Source organism: Notolepis coatsorum (genome assembly GCF_963971535.1).
Source record: "Notolepis coatsorum genome assembly, chromosome: 17".
Classification (NCBI taxonomy): Eukaryota; Metazoa; Chordata; class Actinopteri; order Aulopiformes; family Paralepididae; genus Notolepis; species Notolepis coatsorum.
The window spans coordinates 45,340,170-45,357,145 of NC_140181.1; the positions used below are offsets into that span (position 1 = coordinate 45,340,170).

Genomic DNA, 16,976 nt, shown 5'->3' on the forward strand with positions numbered 1-16,976 from the left:
TTTGATTGCCTTCTGCCATTGTGCCATCTGGCGTGGGTCCAATTGGCCCACGCCATAACCCCCAACAGCATAATGAATCTGGCGTCCCGAAGGCGATTCAATGCGATCGGGTGAATATCTTGATCCACGTTACAAGAAAACTCCGCCCGGATGACTTTCAATGACGCACAACCACATACAGAGTCAGAAAGGAAGTGCAACATCGGCCGCATACCACCAGGCGGCGGTATCGGACCGTTGCGATCTCAGACATATTGTCACACAATACCACAGCATACCTGGATGATTTATGAATGGAAATAGCGAATAAAAGAAATAACGATCCAATAACGAGTATACTCGTTGTTGGCGTTATTCGATTGGCAGGCTATAACGAGTATACTCGTTGTTGGCAGCCATTGACTTAATTGGTAAAACGTAAATAACATATCTAATATATGATATAATCAAATTGTCCTTAGAGCTGACAAACTGCTGGGGGGCGGAGATCATAATATTCACGAGTGAAACCTGAGTGACAGGTGAGGACAGGCAGGGCTGTGATGCCATTTTGCTAAGCTTGTTGGAGCTTTGGCACTACACATAAGAGAAGTGGGACGATCTGAGCCAAACTGGTAACAAGATGTTAATTAGTTAGCTAATGCTACTACTAACTATCAGGCAAAAAACTGGCGACACAGCTAACGCATATGCTTGATTCCTACTGGTCTGTTATCCGAGCCGTTTATAAATCCCTCTGGTATAATGTTTTCAGTTCTGACGATCCCCCCGTCAAGCATGTACTGTAGCGACATGAAAAAGCGGTTTGACTGTGTTGAGTGGGGCCTGACCAGTGATCCAGCTAGCTTGTTGTAGTAGCCCTGGCTGGGGCCTGACCAGTGATCCAGCTAGCTTGTTGTAGTAGCCCTGGCTGGGGCCTGACCAGTGATCCAGCTAGCTTGTTGTAGTAGCCCTGGCTGGGGCCTGACCAGTTATCCAGCTAGCTTATTGTAGTAGCCCTGGCTGGGGCCTGACCAGTGATCCCGCTAGCTTGTTGTAGTAGCCCTGGCTGAGGCCTGACCAGAGTGTTCCCCTGTGCCTGAGACGAGGCTACCGCATAGCAGCCTTCATCCTGGAAACATCACCTCACTTCTCCCAACCCTGCCTAGATAATGCCATAGTCCAGGGGTGGCCAACCAGTCAGAGACTAAGAGCCACAAAAATTACTGTGGTACCACAAAGAGCCACACCATATACCAGCGTTTCTCAACCTTTTTTTTCAGTCACGGCACCCTTCATGTGTTTATAGGTCTCACCCTCTGGCCTCTGAAGTTGCTAATGTCTTTTTTATTTGGGCCTCACAGGGTTAAAAGTACCCTGTGAGACCCACAGTTGCAAAATTACAAAATCACTTTTAGCCATTTAAAAAAATATATGTTTATTTAAAAAAATTTAAGCACATGTGGTCCTGTTGTTCAGCCTCACAATGCTATTTGATAGTAAATGTGTTTATATGTCCCACCCTCTGGCCTCTGAAGTTGCTAATGTCTTTTTAATTTGGACCTCACATTAACCTCTTAAGCCCGAGATATACAGTAAAAGTGTATATTTTCAGCATTACGTTTGTTTACCAATTATTTTAACTGTTATTAGTGAAATATAAGATTATAGAAATCTCAGGGCATTGAGTCGGAAACCGGCGCATATTGACAGGAGGAAGTGGCACAGCCAAAAGTGAGTGTAGGCTTTTGAAGGAAGAGACTCAGGGCTTTCAAATTTCGAAAAACTACCCTACCCAGCTCACACCAGCCCCTGTCAATCATCTGACTTCTGGATTTACTTTTTTATTTCTCTTATTTTTTGGGATTATCTCCCACAAACCTGAACGTTATTGCCATAGAACAGAACGCAGTTAGTTTCTCTACCTTTCTGTGAACGTCTTGCAAAAAACGGTGTTGCAATACGATGAAAAATGGTGGAGAAATTTACATTATAAAAAAGATGGCAGAATTAAGTACTGTATCTACAAAACCTTCTGTTTAATCATCTTCCCTTTATTCATTTGCTTAGGTTTTTCAGGTCTGGTCAATTTTAGCATGGTGTTATTCACAGTCAAAGATAATTATTTTTTTTTAAATAGAATTGATATTCTCCTTTGGTTCATTACAATTTACTCAAGCCTAGTAACAGACACACTATTTCTGACACTGATCCATATATGTCCCTAGATTCAGATACCAAGAACATGCAAATGGACCATTTAAAAAAAAAAATTGTAAATGTTTATTCTACGTCCTTATGGAATGAGTGACACAAAAAAGAAAAAAAAAATTATTTATGGATGGAAGAGCCGCACATTGACGGGCAAAGAGCCGCATGCGGCTCGCGAGCCGCGGGTTGGCCACCCCTGCCATAGTCCAAACAATTCTAAATGAGTAAATGTCATGTCAAAGCTCCGCCAATAATGTCAGATTGCACCAGTAGATATCATCCTCTCTTGTTTGGGTTAACTAAAGTTGATATGCCAGTGGTTCTCAACTTCACACATTCTGTTGCTAGTAAGCATAAATGCTGCTCTCTGTAGCTAACCTCCATAGGACACTCTGGCACAGCCTGGGGCTAAAAAGTTATGATTGGCTGTTATGATTGTGTATGCAAAATGTAATTATGGCTGACATAGCAGATACCAGATCCACCCTATAGTACTAAGAAGGGGAGCATGTCTATGTTCCCCGGGTCCTATGTTCCCCGGGTTCTATGTTCCCCGCTTTGATTGATTGATTGATTGAAAATTTTAGACCACCAGCCCTGATTCCAAACTCTAACCTTAACCAGTTTGAAAGAGGGCCTAAGCTTAACCGTTCGAAACAACGCGGACATTAATAATTAATAAAATAATAAAAATTAATAAAATGTTCAATCTATTAATCAATCAAAGCGGGGAACATAGAACCCGGGGAACATGGGGATGATCCCCTAAGAAGCTAAGACTACCGGTACATTCAGACTGCACGCAAAAGTGGCCCAAATTTCAAAAAGAAATTACAGTGTGAACAGCGCAAATCACATTCAATCTGATCTTTTAAATTCTGACTTGGGACACTTTCATATGATTTTGTGCAATGCGACCTCAGTCTGAACAGTCATGTCGGAATTCATGCGACTTTTACGTCACTCTAGATTGACATTCGTCACAATTCTGCACTGGCAGGAGTCACTCTGTGAATGCAAACATGGAAGACAGCAGTGATTGAGGTGGTCTGTTCTGTGAATGCAAACATGGAAGACAGCAGTGATTGAGGTGGTCTGTTCTGTGAATGCAAACATGGAAGACAGCAGTGATTGAGGTGGTCTGTTCTGTGAATGCAAACATGGAAGACAGCAGTGATTGAGGTGGTCTGTGGAGGGACAGTGAGGTGTTTACTTTATAAGTATTTGGGGTGATACAAAACCTGAGGGGACGTATCATCACCTCCTCCTCACCCCTATTATCATTTGCTCACAAATTAGCTGGCCTCCACTGCTTATCATCAACTTATAAATTAAATCATAAAATGTGACTTCAGTGTCCTCCATGTTTACATCCATCTTCGTTGTTGTTAATTTGCACATGCAGTTCAGTTCAGGAGCAAGACCAGTTTACACTGGAATCTGATATTGGAAATATTTAATGATATAATAATGGGAACAGCCAAACAAAAAAATCTGATCTGAGTGCCTTCTTTTAAACAACACATATGTTTTTCATAGGAAGAGACAACAGCCTACAGTGTAGGCGGGGAGTAGTGGTGTTAATGCTAATGCTCTGAGTCATGCTACAGTAGACTCAACCTTAACCTTCAAAAAACATGTGAAGAAAGTTACAAACACAATCAAATTCAACCTTCAAAACTTCAAACATATTAGACCCTTCCTGAATCCTGACAGTCAGTGCTGCTAGATCCTATCTTCACTGTATGATTCTATCACACATTGAGTACTGCTTCACAAACTGGTCTTGCACAGGTGTGACGATCCTCAAACCCATAGAACAGCTATACAAGAGTGCACTCACTCATATCACCACTGTCACATTCTTCAGAGGTAAACATTATTGAGTTTGGGTCCTACTAATCACCCCAAAGTACCAGAAAATACCCTAAAGTACCCCAAAATACCCCAAAGTATACCCCAAAATACCAGAAAATACCCCAAAGTACCCTAAAATACCCCAAAATACCCCAAAGTATACCCCCAAATACCCCAAAATACCCCAAAGTATACCCCAAAGTACCAGAAAATACCCCAAAATACACCAAAGTACCCTAAAATACCCCAAAATACCCCAAAGTATACCCCAAAGTGCCAGAAAATACCCAAAAATACCCCCAAAGTACCCCAAAATACCCCAAAATACCCTAAAATACCCCAAAGTACCAGAAAATACCCCAAAATACCCCAAAATACCCTAAAATACCCCAAAGTATACCCCAACGTACCAGAAAATACCCCAAAATACCCTAAAGTACCCCAAAGTATACGCCAAAATACCAGAAAATACCCCAAAATACCCCAAAGTACCCCAAAGTACCCCAAAATACCCCCAAAGTATACCCCAAAGTACTCCAAAGTATACCCCAAAATACCCCACAGTACCCCAAAATACCCCAAAGTACCCCAACATATCCCAAAATACCCCAAAGTGCCTGGAAATATACCACAAAGTACCACAAAATACCTAAAATGAAAAACTAAAATGTGCACATTTTGTGTAATAGTGTAATACTGTAATACTGTAATAGTGTAATAGTGTAATTGTGTAATAGTGTAATTGTGTAATAGTGTAATGGTGTGTAATAGTGTAATTTTGTGTAATAGTGTGTAATAGTGTAATAGTGTGCTAGTGTGTAATAGTGTAATAGTGTGCTAGTGTAATAGTGTGCTAGTGTAATAGTGTAATAGTGTGTAATAGTGTAATAGTGTGTAATAGTGTAATACCAGAAATAGTAAAATACCAGAAAATACCCCAAAGTACCCCAAAGTATACCCCAAAATACCCCAAAGTACCCCAAAATACCCCAAAGTACCCTAAAATACCCCAAAAGACCCCAAAGTATACCCCCAAAGTACCCCAAAATACCCCAAAGTACCCTAAAATACCCCAAAGTACCAGAAAAGACCCTCAAAGTACCCTAAAATACCCCCAAAGTACCCCAAAATACCCCAAAGTATACCCCAAAATATCCCAAAGTACCAGAAAATACCCCAAAGTACCATAAAATACCCCAAAGTATACCCCCAAAATACCCCAAAGTATACCCCAAAATACCCCAAAGTGTACCCCAAAGTACCCCAATATATCCCAAAATACCCCAAAGTGCCTGGAAATATACCACAAAGCACCACAAAATACCTAAAATAAAAAAATAAAATGTGCACATTTTGTGTAATAGTGTGTAATAGTGTAATACTGTAATACTGTAATAGTGTGTAATAGTGTGTAATAGAGTGTAATAGTGTAATGGTGTGTAATAGTGTAATAGTGTGTAATAGTGTAATTTTGTGTAATAGTGTGTAATAATAGTGTGCTAGTGTGTAATAGTGTAATAGTGTGTAATAGTGTAATAGTGTGTAATAGTGTGTAATATTGTGCTAGTGTAATAGTGTGCTAGTGTGTAATAGTGTGTAATAGACACTATTACACACTATTACACACTATTACACACTATTACACTATTACACACTAGCACACTATTACACACTATTACACTATTACACACTATTACACTATTACACACTACACTAGCACACTATTACACTATTACACACTATTACACTATTACACACTATTACGCTATTACACACTATTACACACTATCACACTATCACACTATTACACAGTATTACACTATTACACAAAATATGCACATTTTAGTTTTTCATTTTAGGTCTTTTGTGGTACTTTGTGGTATATTTCCAGGCACTTTGGGGTATTTTGGGATATGTTAGGGTACTTTGGGGTATTTTGGGGTATACTTTGGGGTATTTTTCTGGTACTTTCTGGTATTACACCATTACACACTATTACACTATTACACACTATTACGCTATTACACACTATTACACACTATTACACACTATCACACTATCACACTATTACACACTATCACACACTATTACACACTATCACACACTATCACACACTATTATACACTATTACACACTATTACAGTATTACACTATTACACACTATTACAGTATTACACTATTACACACTATTACACTATTACACACTATTACACAAAATGTGCACATTTTAGTTTTTCATTTTAGGTATTTTGTGGTACTTTGTGGTATATTTCCAGGCACTTTGGGGTATTTTGGGATATGTTGGGGTACTTTGGGGTATTTTGGGGTATACTTTGGGGTATTTTCTGGTATTACACACTATTACACTATTACACACTATTACGCTATTACGCTATTACACACTATTACACACTATTACACACTATCACACTATTACACACTATTACACTATTACACACTATTACACTATTACACACTATTACAGTATTACACACTATTACACTATTACACACTATTACACAAAATGTGCACATTTTAGTTTTTCATTTTAGGTATTTTGTGGTACTTTGTGGTATATTTCCAGGCACTTTGGGGTATTTTGGGATATGTTGGGGTACTTTGGGGTATTTTGGGGTATACTTTGTGGTATTTTCTGGTACTTTCTGGTATTACACTATTACACTATTACACACTATTACACACTATCACACTATCACACTATTACACACTATTACACTATTACACACTATTACACACTATCACACTATCACACTACACACTATTACACACTATTACACTATTACACACTATTACAGTATTACACACTATTACACTATTACACACTATTACACAAAATGTGCACATTTTAGTTTTTCATTTTAGGTATTTTGTGGTACTTTGTGGTATATTTCCAGGCACTTTGGGGTATTTTGGGATATGTTGGGGTACTTTGGGGTATTTTGGGGTATACTTTGGGGTATTTTCTGGTATTACACACTATTACACTATTACACACTATTACGCTATTACACACTATTACACACTATTACACACTATTACACACTATCACACTATTACACACTATTACACACTATTACAGTATTACACACTATTACAGTATTACACTATTACACACTATTACACTATTACACACTATTACACAAAATGTGCACATTTTAGTTTTTCATTTTAGGTATTTTGTGGTACTTTGTGGTATATTTCCAGGCACTTTGGGGTATTTTGAGATATGTTGGGGTATTTTGGGATACTTTGGGGTATTTTGGGGTATACTTTGGCGTATTTTCTGGTACTTTCTGGTATTACACTATTACACACTATTACACTATTACACACTATTACGCTATTACGCTATTACACACTATTACACACTATTACACACTATTACACACTATTACACTATTACACACTATCACACTATTACACACTATTACACACTATTACACACTATCACACTATTACACACTATTACACACTATTACACACTATTACAGTATTACACTATTACACACTATTACACTATTACACACTATTACAGAAGCTAGCGCAAGAAACGACGCCGCAAAGTATTGTTTATAGTGCATTTCTTGCCACCTTATAGCATTTGTACATTTGTATGACAGTCTATAATGCTCCTGTGAGGTTTTTCCGGACGTTTCACTATAAAATCATATTTCTAAATGACAGGAAGTTGATGAAAACTGGCCGGAATAGCTTTGAGCTAACGATCTTTGCCGATGCATTCCATTCTAAACGTAACGTTAGTTGTTCAAAACATTACCTGTCTATATAATTTGTTCCTCAACATTAGCTTCTAACTGTAGCAGGCTGCAGCTTGCTGGCTAACGTTAGCTTCTAACTGTAGCAGGCTGCAGCTTGCTGGCTAACGTTAGCTTCTAACTGTAGCAGGCTGCAGCTTGCTGGCTAACGTTAGCTTCTAACTGTAGCAGGCTGCAGTTAGTTTACAAAACATTACCATAACGTTGAGGAACAAATTATATAGACAGGTAATGTTTTGAACAACTAACGTTACGTTTAGAATGGAATGCATCGGCAAAGATCGTTAGCTCAAAGCTATTCCGGCCAGTTTATCAACTTCCTGTCATTTAGAAATATGATTTTATAGTGAAAATCATTACCAAAACGTCCGGAAAAACCTCACGGGAGCATTATAGACTGTCATACAAATGTACAAATGCTATAAGGTGGCAAGAAATGCACTATAAACAATACTTTGCGGCGTCGTTTCTTGCGCTAGCTTCTGTTAGCCAGCATTAGCCTTAATTAGCGTGAGCAAGTAAACTAACAGTAAACATTTTTACATGAAATACAGCCCAAAAACCCTGCTGACAAACGTTTGCTTATACACATTATACATTCTATACTATAATAATACAAACGTTTCATTGCCTCTCTGTGACGACAAAGTTGTTTAAATAACGGGAGAAAAGTAGCTAAAAACAATGTATTTGGATGGGACAGGAAGTACCATTCGCAACCGGAATGCCTACTTTCAGGTTGTGCAAGTGGAGAATAGAGGAATCAGCACTAGAGCAACCACTAGAGGGGATTGTGAAGTGCCCGCCGGCAAACCGCCTTTGCTAAAAACACCCTCTCAGTCCAGGGCTCTTTAATCTGGAATGATCTACCACTGACCATACGAGATTGTACATCATTTCCATCTTTTAAATTCAATGAAAAAAATAATGGTTACTCGACAACCAAACCTGTGATCATGTATAGTCAAATAGTATTGTAGTGCACCCTTTATACCTTTACTTTTTTCTGTATGTATGTTTTTATGCCTTGTCTCATAGCATGTTATGCTTCACTGCCTGCATGTTTCGTTTTTATGCTTTGTGTGGGGACTGCGGATGAAAATTGGCATCCTTGCTAAATCTGGTGTATTTACACTGCATTTATTTGTAGTGTCCAGTAATATGCTCTGTCCCGTCTAAATAAACAAATAAATAAAATAAAATAAATAATGAAAAATAAAAGCCTTTTCATTTCTGTTGGATTTGCTTGTAGTTGTAGCTGTAAAAAGCGGGGGTCAAATTGACACATTTCTCAGAAAACATTACTTGTGTGGTGAGAAAATATCATGTTTTAATCATTTGTGTGTAAGCTGTTGTTTCTCTGCCTCACAGGTGTCCGTTCTGGTGAAGAAGCTCAGTCAGTTCAACTAGAAATCTAGTGTTTCTCATTGACTGGAGCATGAAGAGGCCTTGCGCTGCATGGCGCTGAAGAGCTTCTCTGAAGAGGTACTTCAGGGTCACATGACGACACCCATGAGAAGCCTTGATTCAAATTAAATGTTAGAATGTGTCTGTTTCTCATCTGCGTCTTTAAAGATGAAGGGCAAGCTAAGCTTTGTCTAGAGGTCGCTGTTTGACGTCATTACAGATTCTACCTTTAAATGGAAAACTGTTTTTTGAAAGTTATAATAAATAAAAGTTATTTGAATAAATATGATGGGGGCTTTGATTTAACGATGGTCATAATGTATTGGGCATTTGTATGCCATTAAATACTGCTGAGGTGCTTGTGACTGTATTGTGTTCTTTTAATGTATGTGTTTCTTTTATTAGATTGAGTTGCTTGTTGCACCTCAGGGACTTTTTGAAGAAGCTGGTCGTGAATCGTATGCAATGTTTGATGTTTTTGAGTCATCGTCTCTGTCGTGTCAACTGACGATTTCTCATGAGCAACACTTAAGAAAGGATTTCAAGATAATTACTAGACTACTTAGATCTGATTGACTGGGAAAACATGGCTTCAGAAATGATTCCGCTGCTTAAGTTTATTTGAAATTCTAAAGAGGCTCAATTATTATGATAGAGAAGAAAACAAAACGTGATTTTTCTTTCGTTCCTTGAAGTGCTTCCAGCGAGATTCCTGTCGAGAGACGAGGCTGCATCTCCCGTCTCTCTCTCTCTCCTTTCTGCTCACACCCACAGAGGGCACTCTGACTCCTACCAAGAGCCTCCTCCCCCCTACATTCTGAGCCAGCAGTCTGGGGGAGAGGATGCAGTCCACAGGCTACAGAGAGGATGAGATCACATTGGATTCTCCACCAAAAAGACAAAGTTATCCTCTGAATTTTCAACACATGCCTCTAGAGATGAGATCTAATTGCTTGTTTCGAACATGAAGCTCAATCTGTATTTTTTTCATTCTTGTGTGTGTGTGTGTGTGTGTGTGACCACAAGGAAATTAAATCATTGATTGCATAATGCAGTTAATGGCAGCTATTGGCAGAAATATCACCAAATAAGAAACCAGATCTGGCCAGAGGTCAAGGTGGAGACGAGTGGTATGTTCTGGGTGCCGTCGCGGAGGGAGCTTCATTTTGCTTGGGCTCATTGCTTCTCCCCCTCGTGTTCCTGCGTTGTGTTCCCTGCGTTCTCCTTTTGAAGGTTAATTACTTATAGATAGTCAAGGATTACGGTGCAACAAAAAAAGCAGCCAATTGATCTTTTCCCCGGCATGCCCACCTCTGCAATGTCACCAGCCTTACACACCGGGACAGCACCCCGGCGATTATCTGTTTGCATCGATCGATTACTCCTCTTGTTCCCCCCCCCCACCCTCTCTCTCTCCTCCCCTCTTCACCCTCACCCTCCTCCCCTCAAAACTCATTATTGAAAATGTGACTTTTCATAGTGTGCTCCGCTGGTTCCCGTTGTTCCCTCTCACCCGTCTAATTTGTTTGTATTTTTTTATTTGTTTTGCCTCTTTCAAGTCTGTTGAGGGCCATGTGAGTCAATAGCTCAAGTTAAATAGGCTCCATTGATCGGCAGAGGGATTTAGCTGTTTACCGACTGTGTGAGATCTGCCGTGGCGCCGGGGAGAGAGAGAGAGGCGCCCCGCCAGTCGATGGTGACGAATTGTCCTCGCCGGGGGGGGGGGGGGGGGGGCGAAACAACGACGCAACCTAAATGATGAAAGGTGAAGGGCCCGACGGTGGAGGCAGGGGGGCAAGCCGCACGCTCCATCAGGCCTTAGCGCTGTCACACGAGGCCACTCGGGCCGGCACCTCGAGGCGAGACACAGGGACTGATGGAAGACAGCAGTCACATTCAGGGCTACAGCCTCCTCTAGGCTCTCCTGCCGCTCTAATGAATATACCGCTGCCGTTCCTCCAGCCCATTATATTTCTCCCCGCTGTCGAGAGACCTTTTGTCCTCCGTTCTTAAGTGTTTCCCCCCGTAAAGAGGGGCCCGTAGAGCCTTATTTCCACTTCCCCTGCTCACCGGCACTCTTTGTCGACGTCGGTCCTGTGCTTTGTTTCAGTGCTGGCGCAGAGTCACGTGGACCGTGGTCACGCACATGTTGGCGTCTCCACGCACCACGTTTGGAGGGGTAGATGAGCTGGGTGGTGGTTCTGACCTGGAGGGGTAGATGAGCTGGGTGGTGGTTCTGACCTGGAGGGGTAGATGAGCTGGGTCGTGGTTTTGACCTGGAGGGGTAGATGAGCTGGGTGGTGGTTCTGACCTGGAGGGGTAGATGAGCTGAGTGGTGGTTCTGACCTGGAGGGGTAGATGAGCTGGGTGGTGGTTCTGACCTGGAGGGGTAGATGAGCTGGGTGGTGGGCCACGGGCCAAAGAACGAGACTAAACAGAATATTTTGAAATGTTTCAAGTAAATACCAGTGTTAAAGCAAGTTAGCTTTATATCATTCTTCATTCATCAAAATAGACCAAATAGAATAATGCTATTGCTCTCTGGTCTCCTCTGAAGATAAGATGAGATATTCCTTTATTGATCCCCTTGGGGAAATTCAGGCATCATATAGCAGCATGGGGGAGGGGATGTACAGGTAGTAAAAAAGCAGTGTAAACAATATAAAAAATCTATATAAATAGGGCCAAAAAGACAGTTGTGGAGGCCATGTGGCCCTGCTTTGTGTGACACGTGTGATCTTATTCACCCATTAAATTGTCAAAAAAAAACTATTTAGTCCAGCTTCTGTCCAGCTCCTCCTCCTTCTCCACCACTACCACCACATCCTCCTCTGTTACCACCTCCTACACCACCACCTCCTCTTCCTCCTCCACCACTACCACCACCACCTCCGACCTCCATCATCACCACCAGCACCAACACCACCATCTCCTCCTCTGTTACCTCCTCCTCTGTTACCACCTCCTACACCACCACCTCCTCTTCCTCCTCCACCACTACCACCACCACCTCCGACCTCCACCACCATCATCACCACCAGCACCAACACCACCATCTCCTCCTCTGTTACCACCTCCTACACCACCACCTCCTCCTCTGTTACCACCTCCTACACCACCACCTCCTCTTCCTCCTCCACCACTACCACCACCACCTCCTCCTCCACCACCATCATCACCACCACCTCCTCCTTCTCCACCAACACCACCACCTCCTCCTCTGTTACCACCTCCTACACCACCACCTCCTCCTCCTCCACCACCATCATCATCACCATCATCATCCTCCTGGTCCTGTGGGCAACACTTTGACTCATCGTCCGTACGCTCGTGTTCCATTCCTCCACCCCCCATCCGCTCTTTTCCCCTTGGCATGGCTAACGGGTGTGAAGAGAGAGAGAGACAGAGAGTGAGCGAGCGAGCGGGCGATATTGATGGCTGGCTGACGGGGTTCGATAGCAGGCGCTGGAGTGTTTAAAGCAGGAGCCCTGCGGCCTGAGCCCGGCTGTCTCTGTGCACTGTGGTGTAAAGCTAGTATTGATGAACTTGACAGCAGTTTAGAGCGGCTGAGATCTGCTGCTCTCTAAGGACGTTTCAGACACACCCGGCAGTTCTGGCCTTGTTTACCCCACCCGCTAATGTCTGCCGGAGAGACGGATGCAAGAAAGAGGTTTTTATTTCATTTATTTACAGTCTGTGCCAGAGGTGTTTGGGCGGTGGGAGGAAATTGCTTCTTCACGCTGTAAACTCGTGAATTTCCATGTTTCATAAATGTATATGGTGGGGGAATCGTAGGTATCGACTTGGGGTATGATTTCGCTTGCATGTCGGGAATATATCATTAGTTGCAGTTAGGGCCTCCTGAATATCGATGCAGTGGGAATTACCAAGAGGCTGAGGCAGAAAAGGCTTTAATGACCGGAACCGGTCATTTATTAAACAAAATATACTCCCAGTATAAACAAACACAGAGACACATCGTCTTTTCTGACCAAAATCAACCACAAAATTGAGAAGCGAAAACCGTTTAACCATTTAAAGAAGCCGAGCCAAAAGAACACCCCTGGACACCCCTCTTTGGCGAGGTGCTCCAGGTGTGGCCAACGCCACGTTATCCACTCCACACCAGGAACCACTTGTCTCACCAACTAGTCACGTAGAGCCTGCTTACAATACATCCTGATGACTGACCCACCACTATTACCAGTCACTCCATATCTTCCTTTTAGACTCTGGTAATTTGGTGCAGACGCAGCGGTACAATGACGTACATGCCCTCGTCTCAAGTGCACGTAGAGACTGTACAAGACAGCTGGACAAACATAAACTCTGCAGATCAATACATTCAAAGTCATTACACATCCCCATTAGCGATAGTGAGATAACTTGCTCGTGGCGCTGTAGGGAGTATATCGAGTCCAATGCTGCAGTAGACCAGTGTACCACAGGTCATAAGAGTCATATATGGGACTTCATAATTCTTCTCTACGGTACTTAACTACAGTGTGGATGACCCTATGACTGACTGAATGTCTTGGGCTAATCATATAAACCTTTACCCTCTGTCTTCCCTCTCACCCATCTTGTTACCCTCCTAACAATACATCTCATTGTTGCTGAAGTGACCCTGTACAGCATGAGGCAGTGGGAGGGGGTTAAGGTTTACATTGGCTGAGGGCCAAAACGTTGAGTTGGTCATGGACTCATCCATCATTGTATACACACACAATGCCAACATGCTGTAGGGGACGTTTCATGATATTGCTTATCGTGTGGAGAGATGCAGGACGGACATTAGATGAAAAGAGGAGATGACATGCATCTGTGAGCTGGATCAGAAACCCATGAAATCACAATAGTATGAACCCACACTTTTCTTTCTTCTGTTCCAACATATACAGTAGGCCGATAAGTTCAGAATTGCTAGCTGGCGGTGCTTCTGTCTCATGCATCCTTTGATCAGAAAGTTTAGAGAGCCCTTTTCATTTCTCCGACATAACCTTGATTGATTGATTGAAAACGTTATTAACAGATTGCAGAATGGGTACAATACAGTACAGCTCAATACACACAATTGTTAAGGGGATGCAGACCAGAGAAAGACTTTCGTCTTGTTTACATCAGGGTCCCCCATACTGCTACATCTATACATTTATGACATACCAGATTTGCAAATACAGTACTGTTTGTGATACAAAAAGAGTCCAGAAAAGAGAGTATATACATTTGACGTAAAAACTGTACATTGGAGGAGGTTGGGTGGGGGGGGGGAAACACTGTAAAACTGTACATTGGAATATTGACAACCATACTAGGTAAATTACTGTACATTGGAGGGGGTTGGGTTAGGACATTTACCTTCATCACTGACTCTGTTAATTTATTTCAAAGGTGACCGCAGCAAATTTGTATTCTTAAAAGGGCAATACCAGTCAATTTAAGAATTGATATATGCTGTTTCCATGACAGGCTAGGCAATATGTCAATATTTGTGAACATGAACAGGTCTCTTACAAAGCTAGAGGCCAGAGAACGAAGACCCCAACATGTGATGTTGTTAACATGCAAATTCCAGAGCCTGGACAGATTTTTGAATTACATTTTGTGGAACCACAGAATGTTTGAGTTTTCTGTAGTATTATTATCTGTTACCAGAAAACGTAACATTATCCTCAGAAAATCCCTGCCAACTTGCCAAGTGCCCTTATTCCTCCCATGTGCCCTTATTCCTCCCATGTGCCCTTATTCCTCCCATGTGCCCTTATTCCTCCCATGTGCTGTTATTCCGCCCAAGAGATAGAATAGCAAGACATACAGTAGCAACTCTGAATCTATGAATGGAATCTAGCTAAGGAAGCAATTACAAATCCCAATTGAATCTGCCTCCAAACCCTTCACTACATTTTTTAATGTCCTAATCTGGATAACATTTGCCAAATGCAGTGTGAACCTTTGGGACAGACGGTAAGAACGTGTCATTTGAGCACAAACCATACTTACTAGTTTTATGTGAGATATGCCTACAAACCATACTTACTAGTTTTATGTGAGATATGCCTACAAACCATACTTACTAGTTTTATGTGAGATATGCCTACAAACCATACTCACTAGTTTTGTGAGATATACCTACAAACCATACTCACTAGTTTTGTGAGATATACCTACAAACCATACTTACTAGTTTTATGTGAGATATACCTACAAACCATACTTACTAGTTTTATGTGAGATATACCTACAAACCATACTTACTAGTTTTATGTGAGATATGCCTACAAACCATACTCACTAGTTTTGTGAGATATACCTACAAACGATACTTACTAGTTTTATGTGAGATATACCTACAAACTATACTTACTAGTTTTATGTGAGATATACCTACAAACCATACTTACTAGTTTCATGTGAGATATACCTACAAACCATACTTACTAGTTTCATGTGAGATATGCCTACAAACCATACTTACTAGTTTTATGTGAAATATATCTAAATATAAATAAGGGAAGTAGACCAAGGATGGACCTATAAATAAATATGTGCCAATGAGTGAGTCTGTGCAAGACCAATGAAGACCACTGAACCCTGGCTTATAGGGTGTAATGGTGGGTGAGAGAACTTTGCAGCCTGTGACAAACCTCAAGCACTGAGGTACACCGTAGCCAGCCAATACAAGCACTGAACAAGAGCCGTTCATGTACAACAGATCACCATAGTCAATCAAGGGCAACAAAGGAAAAACAGGATTTGTTCCTAAAAAAAAAATGTTTTCAATGTTACATTTCAAAGTTAAATAATACATTTAAATACCCAGATACTTGTACTGTGACACTAATTCAATCTGACTAGCCTGCAAGGTTATGTGAGACTGGCTGTTTTTTGAAAGATGAATTCTACCTTTCATTATTGATGCTTATCAGATAAATGCAACAATTACAATCTTATGAAGAGAAGCTAATGTCTTCCTGGCATTAGAAAACAACATTAATTTAGTTTTTAACAGCATCCAACACAATTTTCATCTCAAACAACTGTGACTCTACAATAACAAAAGCAGACCACAAGAGTGGCACCACAGCAGTAATTGACAGTATCGTCTGCATACAAATTAAATGAAACATTGTGCATTAGAATCATTTTGGCCCAGGTTGTCTATATACATGTAGATATAGTAAACAAAAGTAGACCCTAAACAGAACCTTGGGTGACCCCTGACACAACATGTAGGACACTGGAGGAAGTGACATCAAATAGCAGTGTGCTTTCAAACAGGTCATTTTCAAACCAGCATTCTGCTCAGACAAACTAGTATTGAGCAGCCGTTGCCTCAGGATAAGGTGGTCAACTGTATCGAAGGCCTTTGAAAGATGGATAGAAAGACACAGGTTTTTGTGATCCAGGGACTGAGTTATATCCTTAACCTTTTAAGGATGCTGTGATGGCACTGTACTATGATGCTTCCTGAAGCCAGACTGCTACAATGGCTGCTATTATTTGCACTCAGGAACTCCTTCAGTTGATTCTTTAACAACATCCTCAATACACTACAATATGTCCAAAACTCTGCCGCCCACATGCTCACCTCCACTTGCCGCTCTGACCACATCACCCCTGTCCTCCGCAACCTTCACTGGCTCATAATAAAATACAGAATTCACTTCAAAATGCTGTTCATCACATTCAAAGCCCTCAACAACCTGCACCCCCCCCCCCCCCCCC

General features: G+C 41.4%; 1 protein-coding gene across 3 annotated transcripts in view; it reads left to right on the plus strand.

Moving 5' to 3' along the window:
- The window catches only part of mtor (mechanistic target of rapamycin kinase), a 368,371-nt gene extending 358,798 nt beyond the window's left edge, over nucleotides 1-9,573 (plus strand). For all 3 annotated transcript variants that reach the window (XM_084334134.1, XM_084334136.1, XM_084334135.1), the window contains one exon: nucleotides 9,216-9,573. In XM_084334134.1, the coding sequence (XP_084190260.1) occupies nucleotides 9,216-9,231 (16 nt within the window). In that variant the 3' untranslated portion in view covers nucleotides 9,232-9,573. The remainder of the gene's footprint in view (nucleotides 1-9,215) is intronic.
- The last annotated feature ends 7,403 nt before the right edge of the window (nucleotides 9,574-16,976 follow it).